Here is a 13,189-nt window from a genome sequence, read left to right on the forward strand (position 1 = left end):
AGAGAGGCAGGGTCAGGGAGAGACCTACTGGACCAGAGGAGAGGCCTACAGGACCAGAGAGAGGCAGGGTCAGGGAGAGACCTACTGGACCAGAGGAGAGGCCTACTGGACCAGAGAGAGGCAGGGTCAGGGAGAGACCTACTGGACCAGAGGAGAGGCCTACTGGACCAGAGAGAGGCAGGGTCAGGAGAGACCTACTGGACCAGAGGAGAGGCCTACTGGACCAGAGAGAGGCCTACTGGACCAGAGAGAGGCAGGGTCAGGGAGAGACCTACTGGACCAGAGAGAGGCAGGGTCAGGGAGAGACCTACTGGACCAGAGGAGAGGCCTACTGGACCAGAGAGAGGCAGGGTCAGGGAGAGACCTACTGGACCAGAGGAGAGGCCTACTGGACCAGAGAGAGGCAGGGTCAGGAGAGACCTACTGGACCAGAGGAGAGGCCTACTGGACCAGAGAGAGGCAGGGTCAGGGGAGAGACCTACTGGACCAGAGGAGAGGCCTACTGGACCAGAGAGAGGCAGGGTCAGGGAGAGACGTACTGACTATAGACCAGAGGAGAGGCCTACTGGACCAGAGAGAGGCAGGGTCAGGGAGAGACCTACTGGACCAGAGGAGAGGCCTACTGGACCAGAGAGAGGCAGGGTCAGGGAGAGACCTACTGGACCAGAGAGAGAGGCCTACTGGACCAGAGAGAGGCAGGGTCAGGGAGAGACCTACTGGACCAGAGGAGAGGCAGGGTCAGGGAGAGACCTACTGGACCAGAGGAGAGGCAGGGTCAGGGAGAGACCTACTGGACCAGAGGAGAGGCAGGGTCAGGGAGAGACCTACTGGACCAGAGGAGAGGCAGGGTCAGGGAGAGACCTACTGGACCAGAGGAGAGGCCTACTGGACCAGAGAGAGGCAGGGTCAGGGAGAGACCTACTGGACCAGAGGAGAGGCCTACTGGACCAGAGAGAGGCAGGGTCAGGGAGAGACCTACTGGACCAGAGGAGAGGCCTACTGGACCAGAGAGAGGCAGGGTCAGGGAGAGACCTACTGGACCAGAGGAGAGGCAGGGTCAGGGAGAGACCTACTGGACCAGAGGAGAGGCCTACTGGACCAGAGGGAGACCTACTGGACCAGAGAGAGGCAGGGTCAGGGAGAGACCTACTGGACCAGAGAGAGGCCTACTGGACCAGAGAGAGGCAGGGTCAGGGAGAGACCTACTGGACCAGAGGAGAGGCAGGGTCAGGGAGAGACCTACTGGACCAGAGGAGAGGCCTACTGGACCAGAGAGAGGCAGGGTCAGGGAGAGACCTACTGGACCAGAGGAGAGGCCTACTGGACCAGAGAGAGGCAGGGTCAGGGAGAGACCTACTGGACCAGAGGAGAGGCCTACTGGACCAGAGAGAGGCCTACTGGACCAGAGAGAGGCCTACTGGACCAGAGAGAGGCAGGGTCAGGGAGAGACCTACTGGACCAGAGGAGAGGCCTACTGGACCAGAGAGAGGCAGGGTCAGGGAGAGACCTACTGGACCAGAGGAGAGGCCTACAGGACCAGAGAGAGGCAGGGTCAGGGAGAGACCTACTGGACCAGAGGAGAGGCCTACTGGACCAGAGAGAGGCAGGGTCAGGGGAGAGACCTACTGGACCAGAGGAGAGGCCTACTGGACCAGAGAGAGGCAGGGGCAGGAGAGACCTACTGGACCAGAGGAGAGGCCTACTGGACCAGAGAGAGACCTACTGGACCAGAGAGAGGCAGGGTCAGGGAGAGACCTACTGGACCAGAGAGAGGCAGGGTCAGGGAGAGACCTACTGGACCAGAGGAGAGGCCTACTGGACCAGAGAGAGGCAGGGTCAGGGAGAGACCTACTGGACCAGAGGAGAGGCCTACTGGACCAGAGAAAGGCAGGGTCAGGAGAGACCTACTGGACCAGAGGAGAGGCCTACTGGACCAGAGAGAGGCAGGGTCAGGGAGAGACCTACTGGACCAGAGGAGAGGCCTACTGGACCAGAGAGAGGCAGGGTCAGGGAGAGAGTACTGAGCTATAACTAGACCAGAGAGAGGCAGGGTCAGGGAGGGACCTACTGGACCAGAGGAGAGGCAGGGTCAGGGAGAGACCTACTGGACCAGAGGAGAGGCCTACTGGACCAGAGAGAGGCAGGGTCAGGGAGAGACCTACTGGACCAGAGGAGAGGCAGGGTCAGGGAGAGACCTACTGGACCAGAGGAGAGGCAGGGTCAGGGAGAGACCTACTGGACCAGAGGAGAGGCAGGGTCAGGGAGAGACCTACTGGACCAGAGGAGAGGCAGGGTCAGGGAGAGACCTACTGGACCAGAGAGAGGCAGGGTCAGGGAGAGACCTACTGGACCAGAGGAGAGGCAGGGTCAGGGAGAGACCTACTGGACCAGAGGAGAGGCAGGGTCAGGGAGAGACCTACTGGACCAGAGGAGAGGCCTACTGGACCAGAGAGAGGCAGGGTCAGGGAGAGACCTACTGGACCAGAGGAGAGGCCTACTGGACCAGAGAGAGGCAGGGTCAGGGAGAGACCTACTGGACCAGAGGAGAGGCCTACTGGACCAGAGAGAGGCAGGGTCAGGGAGAGACCTACTGGACCAGAGGAGAGGCCTACTGGACCAGAGAGAGGCAGGGTCAGGGAGAGACCTACTGGACCAGAGGAGAGGCCTACTGGACCAGAGGGAGACCTACTGGACCAGAGAGAGGCAGGGTCAGGGAGGGACCTACTGGACCAGAGGAGAGGCCTACTGGACCAGAGAGAGGCAGGGTCAGGGAGAGACCTACTGGACCAGAGGAGAGGCAGGGTCAGGGAGAGACCTACTGGACCAGAGGAGAGGCCTACTGGACCAGAGAGAGGCAGGGTCAGGGAGAGACCTACTGGACCAGAGGAGAGGCCTACTGGACCAGAGAGAGGCAGGGTCAGGGAGAGACCTACTGGACCAGAGGAGAGGCCTACTGGACCAGAGAGAGGCCTACTGGACCAGAGAGAGGCCTACTGGACCAGAGAGAGGCAGGGTCAGGGAGAGACCTACTGGACCAGAGGAGAGGCCTACTGGACCAGAGAGAGGCAGGGTCAGGGGAGAGACCTACTGGACCAGAGGAGAGGCCTACTGGACCAGAGAGAGGCAGGGTCAGGGAGAGACCTACTGGACCAGAGGAGAGGCCTACAGGACCAGAGAGAGGCAGGGTCAGGGAGAGACCTACTGGACCAGAGGAGAGGCCTACTGGACCAGAGAGAGGCAGGGTCAGGGAGAGACCTACTGGACCAGAGGAGAGGCCTACTGGACCAGAGAGAGGCAGGGTCAGGGAGAGACCTACTGGACCAGAGGAGAGGCCTACTGGACCAGAGAGAGGCCTACTGGACCAGAGAGAGGCAGGGTCAGGGAGAGACCTACTGGACCAGAGAGAGGCAGGGTCAGGGAGAGACCTACTGGACCAGAGGAGAGGCCTACTGGACCAGAGAGAGGCAGGGTCAGGGAGAGACCTACTGGACCAGAGGAGAGGCCTACTGGACCAGAGAAAGGCAGGGTCAGGGAGAGACCTACTGGACCAGAGGAGAGGCCTACTGGACCAGAGAGAGGCAGGGTCAGGGAGAGACCTACTGGACCAGAGGAGAGGCCTACTGGACCAGAGAGAGGCAGGGTCAGGGAGAGACCTACTGGACCAGAGGAGAGGCCTACTGGACCAGAGAGAGGCAGGGTCAGGGAGAGACCTACTGGACCAGAGGAGAGGCCTACTGGACCAGAGAGAGGCAGGGTCAGGGAGAGACCTACTGGACCAGAGGAGAGGCCTACTGGACCAGAGAGAGGCCTACTGGACCAGAGAGAGGCAGGGTCAGGGAGAGACCTACTGGACCAGAGAGAGGGAGGGTCAGGGAGAGACCTACTGGACCAGAGGAGAGGCCTACTGGACCAGAGAGAGGCAGGGTCAGGGAGAGACCTACTGGACCAGAGGAGAGGCCTACTGGACCAGAGAAAGGCAGGGTCAGGGAGAGACCTACTGGACCAGAGGAGAGGCCTACTGGACCAGAGAGAGGCAGGGTCAGGGAGAGACCTACTGGACCAGAGGAGAGGCCTACTGGACCAGAGAGAGGCAGGGTCAGGGAGAGACCTACTGGACCAGAGGAGAGGCCTACTGGACCAGAGAGAGGCAGGGTCAGGGAGAGACCTACTGGACCAGAGGAGAGGCCTACTGGACCAGAGAGAGGCAGGGTCAGGGAGAGACCTACTGGACCAGAGGAGAGGCCTACTGGACCAGAGAGAGGCAGGGTCAGGGAGAGACCTACTGGACCAGAGGAGAGGCCTACTGGACCAGAGAGAGGCAGGGTCAGGGAGAGACCTACTGGACCAGAGGAGAGGCCTACTGGACCAGAGAGAGGCAGGGTCAGGGAGAGGAGAGGAGAGAAGGGCGGTCAGGGAGGGACTTACTTCAGCCTGGATGCCAGACGTTTCAGGGACAGGAAACGGTCCTGATTCTGGGCCAGGCATAGAGAGCCTGTTCTCACGTAGCCTGGAACAAACACACACATCAGGACTGCCAAGTCACGAGTCATCTCATGTTAAACCACACAAGGCAACGCCCTGCCATACTCTCTTGGCTTTGGCACACAACTAAATACCACTGGTAAATCTGTTTTTCCACAAGACTAAATACCACAGGTAAATCTGTTTTTCCACAAGACTAAATACCACAGGTAGATCCAGTTTATACACAAACGGAAACAGAATATGAGAAGGGAGGGAACTCAGGCTAGAGTCATACTGTAGGCATGTTAGTACAAATGGAGTGGAACTCAGGCTAGAGTCATACTGTAGAAGACCATCCCACCTGTCTTGACCCCAGTCTCCTCCTCCAGGTGTTCATACAGGGAGTTGGAGTAGTCAGCCATTTTACACTCAATGGAGATGGGCTTGGCAACGCTGACGATCCCAGCACACAGCCTGGTGGTGCCAGCACCTAGCCTAGCACACAGAGCGATGAGGACATGGTTAGCTACAGCACCTAGCCTAGCACCTAGCCTAGCACACAGAGAGATGAGGACAACATGGTTAGGGACAGCACCTAGCCTAGCACACAGAGAGATGAGGACAACATGGTTAGCCACAGCACCTAGCCTAGCACACAAAGAGATGAGGACAACATGGTTAGATACAGCACCTAGCCAGCACCTAGCCTAGCACACAGAGAGATGAGGACATGGTTAGCTACAGCACCTAGCCTAGCACCTAGCCTAGCACACAGAGAGATGAGGACAACATGGTTAGCTACAGCACCTAGCCTAGCACCTAGCCTAGCACACAGAGAGATGAGGACAACATGGTTAGCTACAGCACCTAGCCTAGCACACAGAGAGATGAGGACATGGTTAGCTACAGCACCTAGCCTAGCACACAGCCTGGTGGTAAATGTAGTTTATACACACAACTAAATACTACTGGTAAATGTAGTTTATACACACAACTAAATACCACTGGTACAACACACACACACACACACACACAGAGATGATCCCAGCACCCAGCCTAACATCAAATCAAATGTATTTATATAGCCCTTCTTAAGGGCGGTCAGGGAGCTGATATCTCAAAGTGCTGTACAGAAACCCAGCCTAAAACCCCCAACAGCAAGCAATGCAGGTGTAGAAGCACGGTGGCTAGGAAAAACTCCCTAGGAAAAACTCCCCAGAAAGGCCAAAACCTAGGAAGAAACCTAGAGAGGAACCAGGCTATGAGGGGTGGCTAGGAAAAACTCCCTAGAAAGGCCAGAACCTAGGAAGAAACCTAGAGAGGAACCAGGCTATGAGGGGTGGCCAGTCCTCTTCTGGCTGTGCCGGGTGGAGATTATAACAGCACATGGGCCTAGATGTTCAAATGTTCATAAATGACCAGCATGGTCAAATAATAATAATCATAGTAGTTATCGAGGGTGCAACAAGTCAGTAACACAAGAGTAAGTGTCAGTTGGCTTTTTCATAGCCGATCTTTGAGAGTATCTCTACCGCTCCTGCTGTCTCTAGAGAGTTGAAAACAGCAGGTCTGGGACAGGTAGCACGTCCGGTGAACAGGTCAGGGTTCCAGCAGGTCTGGGACATCCAGCCTGGTGGTGCCAGCGCCCAGCCTAACACCCAGCCTGGTGGTGCCAGCACCCAGCCTAACACCCAGCCTGGTGGTGCCAGCGCCCAGCCTAACACCCAGCCTGGTGGTGCCAGCACCCAGCCTAACACCCAGCCTGGTGGTGCCAGTGCCCAGCCTAACACCCAGCCTGGTGGTGCCAGTGCCCAGCCTAACACCCAGCCTGGTGGTGCCAGTGCCCAGCCTAACACCCAGCCTGGTGGTGCCAGTGCCCAGCCTAACACCCAGTCTAACATGCATAATACACATGAGATCACAATAATTCATAGGGATTCTATGATCCACAATTACACAGATAGTAGATCCCATAGGTGTAAGAACGGCCATCTACTTTCCTCCCTGTCTAACACAGACAGAGGACCACAACACAGACAGAGGACCACAACACAGACAGAGGACCACAACACAGACAGAGGACCACAACACAGACAGAGTACCACAACACAGACAGAGTACCACAACACAGACAGAGGACCACACAGACAGAGGACCACAACACAGACAGAGGACCACAACACAGACAGAGGACCACAACACAGACAGAGGACCACAACACAGACAGAGGACCACAACACAGACAGAGGACCACACAGACAGAGGACCACAACACAGCAGAGTGAGTAATGAGACATAAGACTATGGTTCCTTCTGATTTCTAGATGTTATCATCGTTATCATCAATAAGGTTTCGTAGGCTAGTCCGCGCTTTTACTGTATTGGTCTCCCATCACCTGACAAGCCCAGTAAAACAATGAACTGATGAAAATGTCATATTGTCCACCTACCCACAAATAACGTGTTATGGAAACATGCAACACCCTCTTGTAAACAGACCACATCATTTAGCTTCTTACCTTCCCTGCTCCAATAGCACGATGTCAGTCCAGCCCAGCTTGGCCAGGTGATAGGCAACAGACGTCCCTACAATGCCCCCTCCACAGATCACCACCCGGGCTTGGCTGGGCAAGGGGATGGGCTGCGAGGTCTCTACAGCAGAGGCCAGGATCCGGGGGGAGCTCCAGAGACCCCTAGGCCTAGTCCCCGGAGCCCAGCATCCTGCATGGAACAGCAGCCTAGGGAGCAGGGCAGGAGACAGAACCCGGGAGCTCCGTACGCAGCTGCAGTGCATGGCTTGGAGGAACCTGGAGGATCAGAACACAAACAGGCCAGGAGGATCAGAACACAAACAGGCCAGGAGGATCACAACACAAACAGGCCAGGAGGATCACAACACAACAGGCCAGGAGGATCACAACACAAACAGGACAGGAGGATCACAACACAAACGCCAAGGATCCAACACAACAGGCCTGGAGGATCACAACAAACAGGCCAGGAGACACAACACAAACAGCCAGGAGGATCACAACACAAACAGAACCCCAACAGGCCCGGAGAACACAAAGAGATACAACACAACACCAGGAGGATCACAACAGGCCAGGAGGATCACAACACAACAGGCCAGGAGGATCACAACACAACAGGCCAGGAGGATCACAACACAACAGGCCAGGAGGATCACAACAGGCCAGGAGGATCACAACACAACAGGAAATCACAACACAAACAGGCCCGGAGGATCACAACAGGCCAGGAGGATCACAACAGGCCAGGAGGATCACAACACAACAGGCCAGGAGGATCACAACACAACAGGCCAGGAGGATCATAGCCAGCCGTAACATTAGCGTGTATGCAGACTTGAGTACCAGCTACCACAGCTAACGTGCGTACTGTCTTTCAAAACAAGCTACAGCTAGCTAGCTAGCTAACGTTAGTTGATCAGCTGGCTCAATGACAACTTTAACTCCTATCACTTCTTGCTAACGCCAATTGTAAAATCTGAAGTTTGCTTGTGTTCAACCTTCACCCCAAGGAGAACAACTCCGATCTAAACGTCTTTACATTGGTAATACCCTAGCGCCCTGCTTCTTCTGACATTCGTCTTGCTAATGATAATGCTAGTTAGCATGCTAGTTAGCATTATCATTGTTGGCTAGCTAGCTAGCTGCGCACTGGCTAACTGTTTTTTTTCTGTGACATTTGTCCCATATTTTAGGTAGCAAAACTCACCGATTCACTCCACTGGAAAAAGTAATGATATCTCTATTAGTGTTGAAGCAGATTTCAGTCCTGCCCTTCGACGGTACCAGAATGTTCCAGCCAGACCGTCTTCGGACAAACAAACTGCATTGTTTATTTACACCGCCGTGAAACGGGCAACAACAACTACTTCCGTTTCTCCAAATCCTTCACAATAATAATTTCGTCCAGTATATTTTGTAAATTAATAATTATGATGAAAATTTGCACACTTTTGAATATACACTTAAGAAAAAATATAAACGCAACAATTTAAACCATTTTACTGAGTTACAGTTCATAGAAGGAAATCAGTCAATTTGAAATAAATTCATTAGAACCTAATGTATGGATTTCACATGACTGGGAATTCAGATATGCATCTGTTGGTCACAGATACTCAGTGGCGGCCTGTCATTCAGGGCAGGTGAGCCCCACCTGTTTTGAGAACCACCTGTTTAGCAAAAACATTTAAAATAGTATGTTTTTCATGTTATTTTTGACATTAACACGTCACATATCACTTTGTAAAAAACTATGTGAGTTAATAAAACCGCATACAAACATGGTTGCTTCTTGAGTAAGACATCTCCAAAATGCAGGTGTTTCAGCCCAGCTCAGTGCTTTCTGTGGTGGTGGGGCAGCCAGAGGAATATACAGGTGTTTCAGCCCAGCTCAGTGCTTTCTGTGGTGGAAGGGCATCTCCAAAATGCAGGTGTTTCAGCCTAGCTCAGTGCTTTCTGTGGTGGTGGGGCAGCCAGAGGAATATACAGGTGTTTCAGCCCAGCTCAGTGCTTTCTGTGGTGGAGGGGCATCTCCAAAATGCAGGTGTTTCAGCTTAGCTCAGTGCTTTCTCTGGTGGAGGGGCAGCCAGAGGAATATACAGGTGTTTCAGCCCAGCTCAGTGCTTTCTGTGGTGGTGGGGCAGCCAGAGGAATATACAGGTGTTTCAGCCCAGCTCAGTGCTTTCTGTGGTGGGAGGGTCAGCCGGTGGAAAATAGAGAGCGTAGGGGTTGGTAATGCTCTCTAGTTGCGCCGTGATTGGCTCAGTGTTCTGTCACTCATGGGGACACTACATCACCGCAAAATCTACAGGGAGAGCTAGAAAATTCAAGCCCCCTTTGGGAGCTTTACATTAGATTTACATTAGAAGTGCCCATCCAAGAAGGCTCAAAGTCATTGGCCACAAATAAAATGACGTCAAATCACGTTATATTTACAGCAGCTTTAATTGGACTTTCAAAATCTTAACTAGCAAGCTAGACAAGCGGCCATCATCACGAATCGACAATCTACTGGCAAATCCTTTTCAAACGTTTTCGTAAGAGAAATTATAGATTTAAAAAAACATATCGGTGATCATCGACCATTGGACATAAACATGAAGTTGTAAATCACAAATTCTACAGTGAGGGATTTGGAAGGAATCTTTCATTTGTTTTTTTGTTGTATTTTTTTACTTATCTATATTTACTTAATACTTATTTTTCTTAAAACTGCATTGTAAGTAAGCATTTCACCTGTTGTATTCGGCGCACGTGACAAATAACATTTGATTTGATCAGTGGCTAACTGCAAGCGTTGCAAAGCAATCACTAGCTTGCTATTCAGTGGAGTGGGTGTGTGGGTGCAAATCTGGGTTTAAGGGTCTCTTTTCCAAGCTTAAAAAGGATAAAAACATTCACATGCAACACTATGGGCCAGAAAAGGTTGAATACACTGGTCACGCTGTCAACCTAGTACGACTTCTCCCGCTTTCAAAACAACTGGAAACTTGGAACTGGGAAATCTCAGACTTCAGTGAGTTCAAGACAACTGGGAACTCTGGGGGGGGGGGATATGTCCCTTCCACCTCATAAATTAGCCTACCGTTCTGACTTGGTGGTGCACATGTAGCCTCTTTAGAGAAATGTCATCATCGAGTATTGTAAGAGCTTTCATTGTCTACTTATATGCCCCCTTTATTTATCCTACGGTTCTGATTTGGTGTACAGGGAGAATACTGTATGAACAGCCCATGTTCTGAATTCTGTCGCTGTACATTTCAAAAGTGCTGAACAGATAGTTATATTGGCTGCGTCTGTCCTAGCTCGCTCATTGTCTTAACCGAAATTACGGATTGCCTCTTATCCGCTCATCGTTCCCTTACGCCATAGTTTGTACATCTCAATTGTCAGTAGAAACCACATTTGTTTAAGCGAAGCAGCCATATCAGCTATGTTTTTTAAAAGGCAGTAAATGAGGCTGAATGAACTGTTTCGCTGTCAGACAAGGCTCCTCTGATAACCAGGTGTAGCAGTGGTAAGGATTCACTCCATGGTGCTGACAAGAAAGCTCTGCTGTTGGGACAGCTTTATGTAAAGCCCCTAACAGTTTATGGGCACCATTTATCACTGTTATAGTGCAATTCATGTATTGTTTAGTGTTGTGTAGTAGCTTTGCTGGCATGCATTAAAAAAAAATGTTGAGTTTGCCCCACCAAAGATATACATGTTAAAATCAGCATTGCCTAAAACCAGTCAGTATCTGGTGTGACCACAATGCATCGCGACACATCTCCTTCACATAGAGTTGATCAGGCTGTTGATTGGTGTCCTGTGGGATGTTGTCCCACTCCTCTTCAACGGCTGCGTGAAGTTTCTGGATATTGGCGGGACCTGGAACACGCTGTCGGTCACGTCGATCCAACAGTGGAGGAACATCCTCCTCAGTGAATTTATAAAAATTTTTTAAAAAGTTATCCTTTTCAGATAAAACTACACTAAATATATTCACGTCACCAAATAATTGATTAAAACAAAGTGTTTTGCAATGTTGGGGTTTGGCCGTTATTGTGAATATGAATTTGTTCTTAACTGACATGTCTAGTTAAATAAAAGGTTAAATAAAAAAATAAATAAAATATCCAATATGAAAAACGTACTGAACATTGTGTAATGCAAATGGACTAATTAATTAATTGTTGATTACAATTCTACCAATAATATTATAAATATTATTACTAAATTATTTTTGACCACCTTCATTGCGGGGACATTTATTTTGAAGGGAAATAGCCAAAGTCAGGCCATTATTCTCGCAACGTCTCGCTTCTTCTTGCTGGAGGACCGGAGGTCATGTTTCCGCTCCCATCGCTGCGTGAACCGGATCTTCCTGAAACGTCGTTTGGTCATTACTGTACGTAGTAAAATGTAAAAAAAAAATGGCCACATTTGTTATTGTTTCAATACATTAATATTGTGCCAGTTATGAGGAAAGGGAGACTGTTTTTATCCAGTTGTCTTCAAATTAAAAACATCTGTTGGAAATACATTGCTTTTCTAATCACATGATACCAACAGTCATTCTGAAATACCCAACATGAGAACACAATGATGTAAAAAATCCGCAGACAATTTTATTAAATTGACCAAATGTTCATCTGTACAGCAAAAAAAAAAAACACAATGTAAAATCTCAATATTACGTTGTGGCATAATCAGAAAAATTATAGCACATCCATAACTATACACAAAGAAAACTGGTTATCGTCAGTCTGTTTCAAAGAAGTCTCACTTCAAACCGCACAAAAAAACAGACAGGAAGGAAGGACAAACTTTTGTTTAAATTGAATAGAGCGGGACGTCCAAGTGTTGCTGAAGCAGTAGAGGTGTCCTCTACAGCCCCTGGAAACAGAGGTGCTTTGTGACCCTTCTCATGCAGTCCAAACAGTCTCACGGAGGGGCCTCGGTGTCCAGAACTCTCCCCTCCTTTCACGCTGTTCCAGGGTTGAGATGTGGAGGATGGTGGTAGTGGTGCCAGATTTACAACAGGGCCCAGTTCTAACCCAAGATGACCTCTTATTAAAGAGGCCTAAGGTTACTCTTTAAGGTCCAAGGCCATTATGTTATTTTCAGAGGTAGACTGGCTCTGGAAGCCAAAAACAGACAAATACTCCGTCTAAACATGAATCAGCTTCTCAATTGTGATACAGTTCTAGAGACACAAACCCCCTTTACTTTCATATCACATCGAAATAATTTCACAAATGTAAAATACACATTCAATGTACACCAGTGGTGTAAAGTGCTTCAGTAAAATGTTTTCTGGGTATCTGTACTTTATTTATATTTTACAACTTTTACTTCACTACATTCCTAAAGAAAATGTACTTTTTACTCCATACGTTTTCCCTGACAGCCAAAAGTACATTTTGAATGTTTAGCAGGACAGGAAAATAGTCTAATTTATACACTTATCAAGAGAACATCCCTGGTCATCTCTACTGCCTCTGGTCTGGAGGACTCACTAAACAGAGAACATCCCTGGTCATCCCTACTGCCTCTGATCTGGAGGACTCACTAAACAGAGAACATCCCTGGTCATCCCTACTGCCTCGGATCTGGAGGACTCACTAAACAGAGAACATCCCTGGTCATCCCTACTGCCTCTGATCTGGAGGACTCACTAAACAGAGAACATCCCTGGTCGTCCCTACTGCCTCTGATCTGGAGGACTCACTAAACAGAGATCATCCCTGGTCATCTCTACTGCCTCTGATCTGGCAGACTCACTAAACAGAGAACATCCCTAGTCATCCCTACTGCCTCTGATCTGGAGGACTCACTAAACAGAGAACATCCCTGGTCCTCCCTACTGCCTCTGATCTGGAGGACTCACTAAACAGAGAACATCCCTGGTCCTCCCTACTGCCTCTGATCTGGTGGACTCACTAGTTTGTAAATTATGTCTGTAAATAACATTTTAAAAAACAAGAAAATGCTGCCGTCTGATTTGCTTAATATAAAGAATTTTAAATGATTTAAACTTTTACTTTTGATACTTAAGTATATTTTAGCAATTATATTAACTTTTTATACTTCTGTATATTTAAAACCAAATACTTTTTCAACACGAGCACAGGTGGTGCCTCGGTCGTCCGTCAACACGCGCTGACACATGGATTCATTTAAACTGGATACAACAGATCATCTAG

At 50.2% G+C, this 13,189-nt stretch overlaps 1 protein-coding gene across 1 annotated transcript in view; it reads right to left on the reverse strand.

The window, feature by feature from the left end:
* pdpr (pyruvate dehydrogenase phosphatase regulatory subunit) overlaps nucleotides 1-8,388 on the reverse strand; it is a 74,738-nt gene extending 66,350 nt beyond the window's left edge. The window contains exons 1-4 of the mRNA XM_045708454.1: nucleotides 8,206-8,388; nucleotides 6,984-7,271; nucleotides 4,826-4,959; nucleotides 4,426-4,507 (exon numbers count right to left, since the gene is read on the reverse strand). Of these exons, the coding sequence (XP_045564410.1) occupies nucleotides 4,426-4,507; nucleotides 4,826-4,959; nucleotides 6,984-7,258 (491 nt within the window). The 5' untranslated portion in view covers nucleotides 7,259-7,271; nucleotides 8,206-8,388. The remainder of the gene's footprint in view (nucleotides 1-4,425; nucleotides 4,508-4,825; nucleotides 4,960-6,983; nucleotides 7,272-8,205) is intronic.
* Nucleotides 8,389-13,189: the final 4,801 nt, after the last annotated feature.

This window comes from Salmo salar, chromosome ssa26 (genome assembly GCF_905237065.1).
Source record: "Salmo salar chromosome ssa26, Ssal_v3.1, whole genome shotgun sequence".
NCBI classification, from domain to species: domain Eukaryota; kingdom Metazoa; phylum Chordata; class Actinopteri; order Salmoniformes; family Salmonidae; genus Salmo; species Salmo salar.